The 11,163-nt window shown below is 44.0% G+C and overlaps 1 protein-coding gene across 3 annotated transcripts; it reads right to left on the bottom strand.

Moving 5' to 3' along the window:
* Window positions 1-445: 445 nt before the first annotated feature.
* LOC109882288 (KATNB1-like protein 1) lies at window positions 446-8,300 on the bottom strand. Of its 3 annotated transcripts, XR_004211849.1 has the most exons (11): window positions 8,121-8,287; window positions 4,325-4,455; window positions 3,415-3,452; window positions 3,074-3,170; window positions 2,870-2,928; window positions 2,390-2,505; window positions 2,240-2,290; window positions 2,047-2,136; window positions 1,785-1,889; window positions 1,519-1,612; window positions 446-1,165 (listed from the first exon to the last, which is right to left on the bottom strand). XR_004211849.1 is itself a non-coding variant. In XM_020474386.2 (10 exons), exons 2-10 carry the CDS (start codon window positions 4,442-4,444, stop codon window positions 1,133-1,135), a joined length of 948 nt encoding a protein of 315 aa, XP_020329975.1. In that variant the 5' UTR covers window positions 4,445-4,455; window positions 8,121-8,300; the 3' UTR covers window positions 446-1,132. The 3 variants fall into 3 exon arrangements, 2 of the variants coding, with proteins under 2 accessions (XP_020329975.1, XP_020329976.1); XM_020474386.2 differs by having other exon boundaries at window positions 2,870-3,170; window positions 8,121-8,300; XM_020474387.2 differs by lacking the exon at window positions 3,415-3,452.
* Between the last annotated feature and the right edge of the window lie 2,863 nt (window positions 8,301-11,163).

Raw genomic sequence — 11,163 nt, 5'->3', positions numbered from 1 at the left:
TTCCTTAGACTTCCTGGTAGTTTCACTGCCACCTGTGGGACCTTATATAGTCCAGTGTTTCTCTCTAAATCACATCCAAACAATTGAATTGGCAACATGTGGACTCCAATCAAGTTTCAGCAAACGTCAAGGATGATGAAAGGAAAGTGGAGCTCATTATGAAGTGTCACAGCAAAGGTGTGTGAATACTTATGTAAAAGAGATTTCTGTATCTCATTTAACATAGTAGCGACAACAAAAAATCTTAACAAGTTTCACTGTCATTATGGGGTATTGTAGATGTAGATGGGTAAGAAAAATGATACATTTCAGCCTGTAACACAAAATGTGTAGTAAGTCAAAAAGGTATGACTACTTTCTGAAGGCGCTGTATAACCATGGGCATAACACGAATATCAAGTGCCCACCATTTAAAAAACTAAAATATAAATCAAATCCTTCAAGACAGATTTTTAGCAAATTTATTTTAAAGATGATTAAAAGAATCACTGTATTTACACTTTTACAGTCAAACATCATTCATGAACAGGAAAAACAACAAGAAGAAGAGCTCTCATAACTTAAGACCACAGCAGTTTTCAAGTTCTTCATTCAGGACATGATTGGAAGAATCGAGAAGTATTAAAACTAGGAAGGGGCATGCATTATTTTACACACCATGATGAGGAAGAGCGGCTGTGGTGGAGAGAGAGAACTTGGCACGTCACAGAGCGGCCCAAGACCCAGTCTCAGCGCGCATCAGAAACGGCACCCTATTCCGGTAAAACGTGCCCTATATAAGAAATACTCTGTTGCCAAGTCTCACGGAGGTCGACTGAAGACTTGCCCCGTCGCAAGACGGCGATCCACTTCAATGTGAAGTAGTCATTCCTGGTTTTGCAAAGAGAAAAAGGCTCCTTCCTCCCCTTGAGTCTCTCCTCTCTCCTTTTGCTAGTGTCTCTGCAGCTGTGATTGAGTGCGGAAGGTTGTCCGAATTGCTCAGGTCATCAATCCCCATATAATAGAACAGTGTTCCTGTCAGTGTGTGGAGCATTGTCTTGTCTTTATTGCCACTGGCTCCAGGTAACGATTAAAAAACACAGCTCTCTCCGGCAGTAGTGGTCGCTTCCTCAGTGCTACATTGACTGATTGGTCAGCGAAGTTGTAACAAGTAAGACTCAATGGCCTGTTGAGAGAGAGAGAGAGAGAGAGAAGAGACGACTTGTGAAATGTCAATCTAGACCAGGGATGGGCAACTGACGGCCTGTTTTGTAGGCCCCGGATCAAAATGTTTTGCTCGTTAGGTGGGGGGGGGGGGCCCTCGACAAAATGTTAACTTAGGGCCCCTGAAAAGCTAGGGCCGGCTCTGACTGTATGTGTGGGTATGGATTTGGGTATGCAGATCTGCAAGCTTACCGAGACCCTTCACGATGAGTTCAGATTTTTGTTGTGGTCACTACCTCCATATCTAGAGCCAATGGCCTTGGAATGAACGAAGACAAAGGATAAATAACATGAAGGGTCGCCATGACACCTTACCTTTGCCATCTCTCCTGTAGTTCCTGGAACTAAACATAACCGGGGTCCTTCTTCCCACAATTCCAACAGCTGCTGCTTCAAGGCTTGGATGTTCCTGTAAACAGACGTAAGTCAAATTAGGCTTGTAGCAAAATCATGCACAGAGCCTCCTGTGTGCGCTGCCACCAAGACCGTAACCGTGCTGTCCGGAGAAAGAGGAAGTTTGGTAAATGTAAAAAATGTTAAAAGAAACCAAAACACCAAAATATGAAAAGCTGTTAATATACCTGTCCTCTGAGCAGCTGTCCTGCAGTCTATTGCTGTTTGTGGAGAGTTCTGGCCACCATTTCTTAATGACAGACTGAATCCAGTGTAAACCCACAATCAAGTGTCTGGTAAAGAAACAGAACAATTTATAATCCATTATGGACCTCACATGTACTTCTACAGCAGCTGCAACTACAGGTCATTGCTGTAAAAGAGAAAGTGTTCTCTGTCAACTTACTCGGTCAAATATAAAAACAAAATCAATTCCACAGTTGAACTTACTCTTCATATTTACTGGCGAGGATGGTTTTGACTTGTGGCAGGAGGTCTACACAGCAGCCCAGTGACATGCACGGCACGTCGTCTTGAAGGCTACAGAAGCAAAAACAAGTGAGACGCGTAATTCATTTGTGTGTCTCAAGTTCACTCATCACAGCCATACATTATCACGTTTAAATTCAACTGGGATACTCACTTTTTAGTTATAACTGGCAGACAGTCAAGAAGCACGCCTGTGTCTTCAATTCTATGGAACAGTGTTTATTGGACGTGAGCATGTTGGTTAAAATCATTAACGGTGTGATAGATAGATAGAAGATGATAGACGAGGAGTCTGTGTTCCTACCTGATCAAGTATGCCACTAGTTCGCTGGCGTTTCTTCGCCATAGTGTCAGAGCTACATTTAATCGGAGATTCCTCCCAAAAAGCACGTGTGTCATTGCGTCATGATCCTTCGATAGCTGGTCAGGAAAGATACCCCACAAGGCAGTGGGGCATGACAAAACAAGTCAATACAATCCACTTCAAAAAGCTACAAAGGATCAAACAGAAAACACTGGAATTGTCTCAGAAAAGAGAATGACACTTTTCTATCCAATAAACAGGGTCTACCGATCTATTCCAGTGTGCAAGGATTGGAGAGGTATTGGGAATATGGTGACAATTCCAAACCTCTGAGGGTGGCTAGAGCGCAGGGGGCAACGGTTTGATGGTGGGAATGGACATTATGAGGTACAGAAGTGATAATGATCATTGATCAATGGTCTACAAACATCAAAGGGCCAGGGTAGGGAGTGAATTGGGGACTGGCCGGTAGTATCTCACCTCAGTGAAGTAATCACCGTACTTGTTTCCCGGCCCTGCCATCTTGGAGCCAGCATCTGCTACAGAGTTCACAGGGAAAACGCAGTTGTCATTGTAATGTATGGCCTGCACTTCCTCTGGGCAGGTCAGTTCATTCTCCTTGTTGGCCATGTCACAGACAGCCCGACCTGCGGGGGGCTCTCTGTGCCTCACGCCGGAGCTCACCACTACACTGTGACGCGACAACGAACACTTTCTCTTGTTGCACACAGACACTTGTTTTGCTCTGCCGGAGATGAGTGCACCGCGACTCACGGGGAATCTGTTGTGGAGGAAAAGAGTGCAGTTAAAAGGAGATATATAAATAAATAAAAGGATTTTGTCTTGATACATGCACTGGTTAGTTAGGAGACTAGAGACTATGGTAGTGTTTGGAGAAGTGCTTGGGGAAAAAGATGGAAATGTGTTTCGATGGTTAGATCTTCCCCAGTGACTGAGCAGCCGTTAACTGCAGTGCTAGGAAAGGCAGCTTGTGCATTAGATCTACATAGAACTGAAAAACTCACCGGTCTTTATCTATTTCTTCCTTAATTAAAAAAAACACCTAAAACAAAAAGGATAAGTGATAAAAACAGTTTTCTTTAAAAAAAGAGAAATGTTTGACTAAAGGTTAGTAAACACCTCTTGGTTCATATTCATAACAGAATCACTGTGTGATCCCGATTCGCCACAACTGTGCGCATTTACACGATCAAGCGTCAGATTTAACAAACGGTGAAAACTCTTTCTAGTCAATGCTTACAACAATTGAATGTTTTTATTTCAATGACAGGGATTGTGCAAGTGCACACTGTGTGTGTGGGGGGGGGGGGGGGGGGGGGGGGAACAAGTGGAGAACCGGGATGCACACTGTGTGTGGGGGGGGGGGGGGGGGGGGGACAAGTGGAGAACCGGGATGCACACTGTGTGTGGGGGGGGGGGGGGGGGGACAAGTGGAGAACCGGGATGCACACTGTGTGGGGGGGGGGGGGGGACAAGTGGAGAACCGGGATGCACACTGTGTGGGGGGGACGACGACAAGTGGAGAACCGGGATGCACACTGTGTGGGGGGGGGGACAAGTGGAGAACCGGGATGCACACTGTGTGGGGGGGGGGGACAAGTGGAGAACCGGGATGCACACTGTGTGTGGGGGGGGGACAAGTGGAGAACCGGGATGCACACTGTGTGTGGGGGGGGAACAAGTGGAGAACCGGGATGCACACTGTGTGTGGGGGGGACAAGTGGAGAACCGGGATGCACACTGTGTGGGGGGGACAAGTGGGGAACCGGGATGCACACTGTGTGGGGGGGACAAGTGGAGAACCGGGATGCACACTGTGTGGGGGGGACAAGTGGAGAACCGGGATGCACAGTGTGGGGGACGACGACAAGTGGAGAACCGGGATGCACACTTCCCACCTTGAAATCCACTCACCTCCTTCATATTCTGGTCAGCTGCAGATTGGTTGCTGATGTGATGGAGAAATTCATGAGGTTTGTCCTGGTTGAGCTGTTGGAATTCCCTGCTTTGCCTATCATGACTTCCAGAGGCCATAGTAAGAGACACTATTGGAGAGAGAAAAAAATAAAAAAATAAAAACCGTGTTAAAAAAAAAAAGGTAATTCATTCATAGTGCACAAAACATCATGCCAAATTATCAAGTCAATAACCCAAGGTTGTCTGAACTGTCACTTCACTATCAGAAACAACCCACTCAAAACACGAGGTACACAAGACATACAGCGCATCCAGAAAGTAAAAAAATAAATTGAAAAAAAAAAAGTATTCAGACCCCTTCATTTTGATCCACATCATTACGTTACAGGCTTATTCTAAAGTTAATTACCCCTCCCAATCTACACACAATACCCCATAATAACAAAGCAAATGTGTATGTGTGCAAAAAATATAAAAAAATGAAACGACATGCACATAAGTATTCAGACCCTATACTCAGTACTTTGTAGAAGCACCTTTGGCAGTGATTACAGCCTTGAGTCTTCGTGGGTATGACACTACAACCTTGGCACACCTGTATTTGGAGAGTTTCTCCCATTCTTCTCTGCAGATCCTCTCAAGCTCTGTCAGGTTGGATAGAGAGCATTGCTGCACAGCTATTTTCAGGTCTCTCTAGAGATGTTCAATCGGGTTCAAGTCCGGGCTCTGGCTGGACCACTCAAGGACATTGAGACCTGTGTTGAAGCCACTCCTGCGTTGTCTTGGCTGTGTGCTTAGGGTCGTTGTCCTGTCGGAAGGTGAACCTTCGCCCCCAGTCTGAGGTCCTGAGTGCTCTAGAGGAGGTTTTCATCAAGGATCTTTGTACTTTGCTCCGTTCATCTTTCCCTCTATCCTGACTAGTCTCCCAGTCCCTGCCACTGAAAAACATCCCCACAGCATGATGCTGCCACCACCATGCTTCACCATAGGCATGGTGCCAGGTTTCCTCCAGACGTGACGCTTAGCATTCAGGCCAAAGAGTTCAATTTTGGTTTCATCAGCGGGCTATCATATGCCTTTTACTGAGGAGTGGCTTCCGTCTGGCCACTACGATTAAAGTCTGATTGATGGAGTGCTGAAGAGATGGGAGAACCTTCCAGAAGGACAACCATCTCCACAGAGGAACTCTGGAGCTCTGTCAGAGTGACCATCGGGTTCTTGGTCACCTCCCTGATCAAGGCCTTTATCCCCAGATTGCTCAGATTGGTCAGGCAGCCAGCTTTAGGAAGAGTCTTGTTTCCATTTAAGAATGATAAAAACCACTGTGTACTCGGGGACCCTCAACGTTGCAGAAATGTTTTGGTAACTTTCCCCAGATGGCAACTGTTTGGCCCCCGACAGCAAGGCACTAGAGGGTAGTGCGTACAGCCCAGTACATCACTGGGGTACATTTCTAAAATCCTGTTTTTGCCTTGTCATTAATTAAGGGGTATTGTGTGTAGATTGATGAGAAAGAAAAAAAAATATATATATTTTAGAATAAGGCTGTAACGTAACAAGATGTGAAAAAAAGGAAAGGGGTCTGAATACTTTCTGAATGAACTGTATGAGTCTGTCATAGCAGTGACAATGGAAGTCTGGTGTATGCTGTACTCGTTTTGTAGGGGTTCATGACCTGGTCACAAAATCTCCTTATATTACAAGCTGCGTTTAACTGATGACAGTACCACTACTAGTTCATAGGACAACTATGAGTCGACTAGCTACAGGGGGAACAAGTTGGTCTAAATTAAAAATGCCGGATTACAATACACTGTGCCTGTAACATTAAGCTAAGCTAGCATTGTCAACAACAGCCTGCCAACAATGCACTAGTGTAGCTAGTGGTGCGCGACTAGGATGTTTTGGGGGAGTTGACTCAGTCTCCTGTGTTTGGGAGTCACACTTGCACGACTCCCAACGACGCGCTCCAACGGACGTGCACACATGTACACACTACCTCATTATTGCAGAGTCCTACCACGAAGACTACGTTTGCATTCTAGAGGACTGACATCAGCATGGTGTTATCAACTTAAGCCTATATAAAAAAGGCCTATTTCGTTTGAATATAGAAGGTAAAGTGTAGGAACTATAATATTTAATTGATACTTCTGCTGTGTGCAACCTTGATGGATCCCATGGGATGATGCTGCGCTTGTAATTTCCCCAAAGTTTAGCAGGGATGCCCTGCTTCGCAATCTACTGCCTAGGACAGGACTCTCCAACCCTGTTTGTGGAGAGCTGCCATCCTGAGAGTTCACTCATAACCTAGCACAGCCAATTCAATAATTAGCTAGTTGATAAACTGAACCAGGTTAGCACTTTAGGATTAAAATTAAACTGATGAAGAATAGTTTAGCCATATGCATTGATAGCCTAATATATATGTTTGGTGAATTTACGAGGCATTGTAGACAAGACATTGCGATAAACAGATTACAAGATATATATAGCCTATTCTGCCTGCCTGCCCCGATCCTCTCTCCCTCGCATGCTCTGTCTCCTCACTATGAAAAACTGTAGTGTGTCTTGTAGAATAGCTCAGCCTACTTACTCATTGATAGCCCCTACTTAAGTGAATTTACAGGAGTCGTTGCAGGCCAATAAATTGCGAAATACTGCATTGCAAATAGCCCAACTGATGCATGGTTCTGACTGCTTGATGAACGAGATGCCTACCTATGCCTCCCTGGCTGTGTCCCTCTTCTCTATATATCCCTAGCTAATGTCGCTCTTTCTTTGCTGTGAAAGATCAGAGTTTGTTCTCGGGAAGTAGCCTACGGCAACTAACGTTAGTTTCCTCTGATAAAATACTCTGTCGAAGACCAGGGGAATCAAAGCTTGACACCCATAAAGGGGAGACGGGCCAGGAGTTGACTCCCTCTAGCAGACTAACAACGAAGACAAGGCGTTGGCTATGGTCAACCATAACGTACCTACTACTAGCAACAAACTAGAAAATGTTACAAAGCAGCAAACATTGTTACATGATATCTTACCTTGCTAGTTAATAAGTACACATTTAGCTAGCATAGCTAAGTTACTAAGCTTTGCCAGCCCACAGAGTAAGTTACGCAGCAATGTGTGATCTAATGTCAGTTAGCAGCAAGCTCCCTAGTTAGCCACCTTTCTAGAACAATGAGCTATGAACACACATACATACATATATATATATATATACGTAAGTAAAGCAGCTCTCTAACTAAGTGTTAACTACGAGTCTAAATGTTTTGATAGTAAACATGTCGAAATACTCATCTTTATCGGAGTGGCAAGAAAGCAGGCACGCTAATGACATGTTAATTAGACCCTCTCCGACTAAACCTTTATCACTAAACAGTGGAGTTTAGTCGGTTAACGAGACCCTCTATAGTTAGCAATTTGCTAACGGGCTAATATGATGCTAATATGATATTTTTTAAATAGCTAGTAAATTAATGAGATCCGTGATGGGGCCTAACTAGCTGGCTAGTCCAGGAAAACATTTAATTTGTTCAGGCTAACGGAGTTGTCGAGCTCAAAACTAAGCATAAAGTGTCAAAGTTTAGCAGTAGCTAGCTTGACTAGCTACTATTGGAGATGTCGATTAGCTTTGCTTTTGATAAGTTAGCTAGCTAAGACTAGATAGCAAAGGGTGGGTGGGTGGCTAGCTAGCTAACGTCGGCTAGTTTTATTTCTAGGAAACATATGGCAAGAAAAAAAAAGTTGATTTAGCTACTAATTCAGTTATTGCAATCATTATTTTACTAACCGTCACATTTTGCGAAATGTCAGGACTCTCCTCAGCAATGTATGTCCACGTGGAAGTAGTAAGGAATTACCTGTAAAGTATAAACCTGCAACAAATGTCTGGCTAGCTTTTCAAATTGAATTCACGTTCAGAGCCATTCAAATGAATACACCGTTTGCAAGGATTATGGGATTGATATTGGCAGTGAAACTAGTGGAGTTTTTGCGGTATCTAGCGACGAAAAGTGTAACTACACCTGACATTTAGTGTCTGGTCCTAGTTCTCCATCTAGTGTTAGATATGTATTTACACATGGTGTTACGTCACAACACTAAAACAATTGTCAGTCCATTGGTAAATAACTTTCAGTTGAAAAAAAAGAAGTACCTACTACAACCTACCAAAACAATGCTGCTGCTATAGCTAGCTATGTTACAGCTCTTTCTCCTCCCTGTGAAACTGGGACCCGGACTTCCTGACGGGCTGACCCCAGGTGAAGGTAGGTAACAACGCCACTCTGATCCACCATCATGGGGGCCCTACAGGGGTGCGTGCTGAGCCCCCTCCTGTACTCCCTGTTCACCCATGACTGCGTGGCTAAGGAAGTCTCCAACTCAGTCACCAAGTTTGCTGACGACAGCAGTGGTAGGCCTGATTACCAACAATGACGAGACAGCCTAGAGGGAGGAGGTGAGGGCCCTGGAGGAGTGGTGCCAACATCTACAAAACGAAGGAGCTGATTGTGGACTATAGGAGACAGCAGAGAGAGCACGCCCCCATCTACATTGAAAGGGCTGCAGTGGAAAGGGTCAAAAGCTTCAAGTTCCTTGCCGTGCACATCACTGATGACCTGAAATGGTCCCTCCACACCAACAGTGGGGTGAAGAAGGTGCAACAGCTCCTCTTCAACCTCAGGAGGCTGAAGAAATTTGAAATCAGGAGGCTGAACACCCTCACAAAGTTCTACAGATGCACCATCGAGAGCATTCTGTCAGGCTGTATCACCTTCTGGTACGGCAACTACACCGCCCGCAACCGTATAGCTCTCCAGGGGGTGGTGTGATCAGCTCCAACGAATCATCGGGGGCACACTGCCTGCCCTCCAGGACATCTACAGCACCCAGTGTCACAGGAAGGCCAAGAAGATCATTAAGGACCTCAGCCACCCGAGCCACGGCCTATCCACTCTGCTACCATCTAGAAGGAAGAGACAGTACAGATGCAACAAAGCTTGGACGGACAGACTAATAAACAGCTTCTATCTCCAGGCCATCAGACTGTTAAACAGTCATCACTAGCATGCCTCCGCCCGGTACCCTGTCCTGAACCTTAGTCACTGTTACTAGCCGGCTACCACCCGTTACTCAACCCTGTACCTTAAAGACTGCTGCCCAATGTACATAGATAGAGTTAATGAACACTGGTCACTTATTTATATACTGTTTCATCTACTAGTCAAGGCTCATCCTATATAACTACTACTGTACACACATGTTCTATTCATATATGGGGCGGCAGGGTAGCCTAGTGGTTAGAGCGTTGGACTAGTAACCGAAAGGTTGCAAGTTCAAACCCCCGAGCTGACAACGTACAAATCTGTCGTTCTGCCCCTGAACACGCAGTTAACCCCACTGTTCCTAGGCCGTCATTGAAAATAAGAATTTGTTCTTTACTGACTTGCCTAGTTTAATAAAGGTAAATATATATACTGTCTATACACACCATTTATACAACAGGCTTACAATTCCTCCACCATACATTATTTATTTATTTAATTTATTTAACTAGGCAAGTCAGTTAAGAACCAATTCTTATTTACAATGGCGGCCTACCCCAGCCAAACCGAAACCCGGAAGACGCTGGGCCAATTGTGCGCCGTAAAAATACACATTTATTTATCTGTTATTGTGAATATTGAATTTCTACCCTATTTTACTTCTTGACTTCTTGCACCAGCCAAATGACTGTCTATTATTTGACTATTATTATACGCCTGTTATGCTAGGGGAATAGTTACTGAATAAACACAATAACAGCCATACTGGTCTGCTGCTTGGTTAATAGAACTAAACCCAGAAGTCAAATATTTATCTTTATATTAATGGCATTTTATTTGATGGAATTTGTGTGTGTGTGTGTGTTTGTATGTGTGTGTGTGTGTGTGTGTGTGTGTGTGCATGTGTGTGTGTGTGTTAGTGGTACTTAAAATAGTTACATCCAATTTAATATGAAAAAAAAATCAAGAAATATGTTGGATTTTTAGATCCAGACAGCCACAGAAATGAGCCTGCCATTTTGTCAAGCCCTGTGGTTATGTATTATCCAGCTGCTGTAACCGACCCTGATCATTTCCGGGATATTAGAAGTAGAAATAGAATCAAAGACGGACTCTTTGGGACACAAATGAAACAAACTCAAGCGGTGGAAATTGATCTCAATCACCGTAATTTAGCTGCTGAATAAACAGTTACCATTTCATTTGGTATGTAGCTACATAAATGTAAGGGCAAAACGAATGGTCCTTTATCCAAGGTCATCTACCATGTGACCTTGACATTTATGGGCACCGAATCAATATTAAATCGAAATGTTTGGAAAATTAGATTTTACTCTTGGCTTACCTTCTATAAAAAACAGTGAAATAGCACATCCCACACTCAGAAGCACAGAGCCTGAAGAGCTCTGTTGGAATGGCATCAGTACCTGTGAAGAGGTCCAGAATGAAATGTCAGTTTCAAGGAAGTCAATGTCAACCATCTTAACAGCTGTAGACGGACCATTAGACGTCTCTCCTCGGTTCTCCATGGTCCAATGAAGATCCCCAAAACTCCTAGAATAATGAAGAGAAGGATGAGGAATGAGAAAATATAGTTATTTGTTTTTAATTTGATCATCATGACCATAAGTCCAGGCCTTGTTAGAACAAAACCATTAAAATGCAGTCAGCTACCTTTAAACAATAGTGCTCATTATACAATAATCAAATCAAATCAAATGTATTTATATAGCCCTTCGTACATCAGCTGATATCTCAAAGTGCTGTACAGAAACCCAGTCTAAAACC

The sequence above is a fragment of the Oncorhynchus kisutch genome, linkage group LG12 (assembly GCF_002021735.2).
Source record: "Oncorhynchus kisutch isolate 150728-3 linkage group LG12, Okis_V2, whole genome shotgun sequence".
Lineage (NCBI taxonomy): Eukaryota > Metazoa > Chordata > Actinopteri > Salmoniformes > Salmonidae > Oncorhynchus > Oncorhynchus kisutch.
The sequence above is the reverse complement of the archived record's forward strand: the minus strand, read 5'-3'. Positions and strand labels throughout refer to the sequence as shown.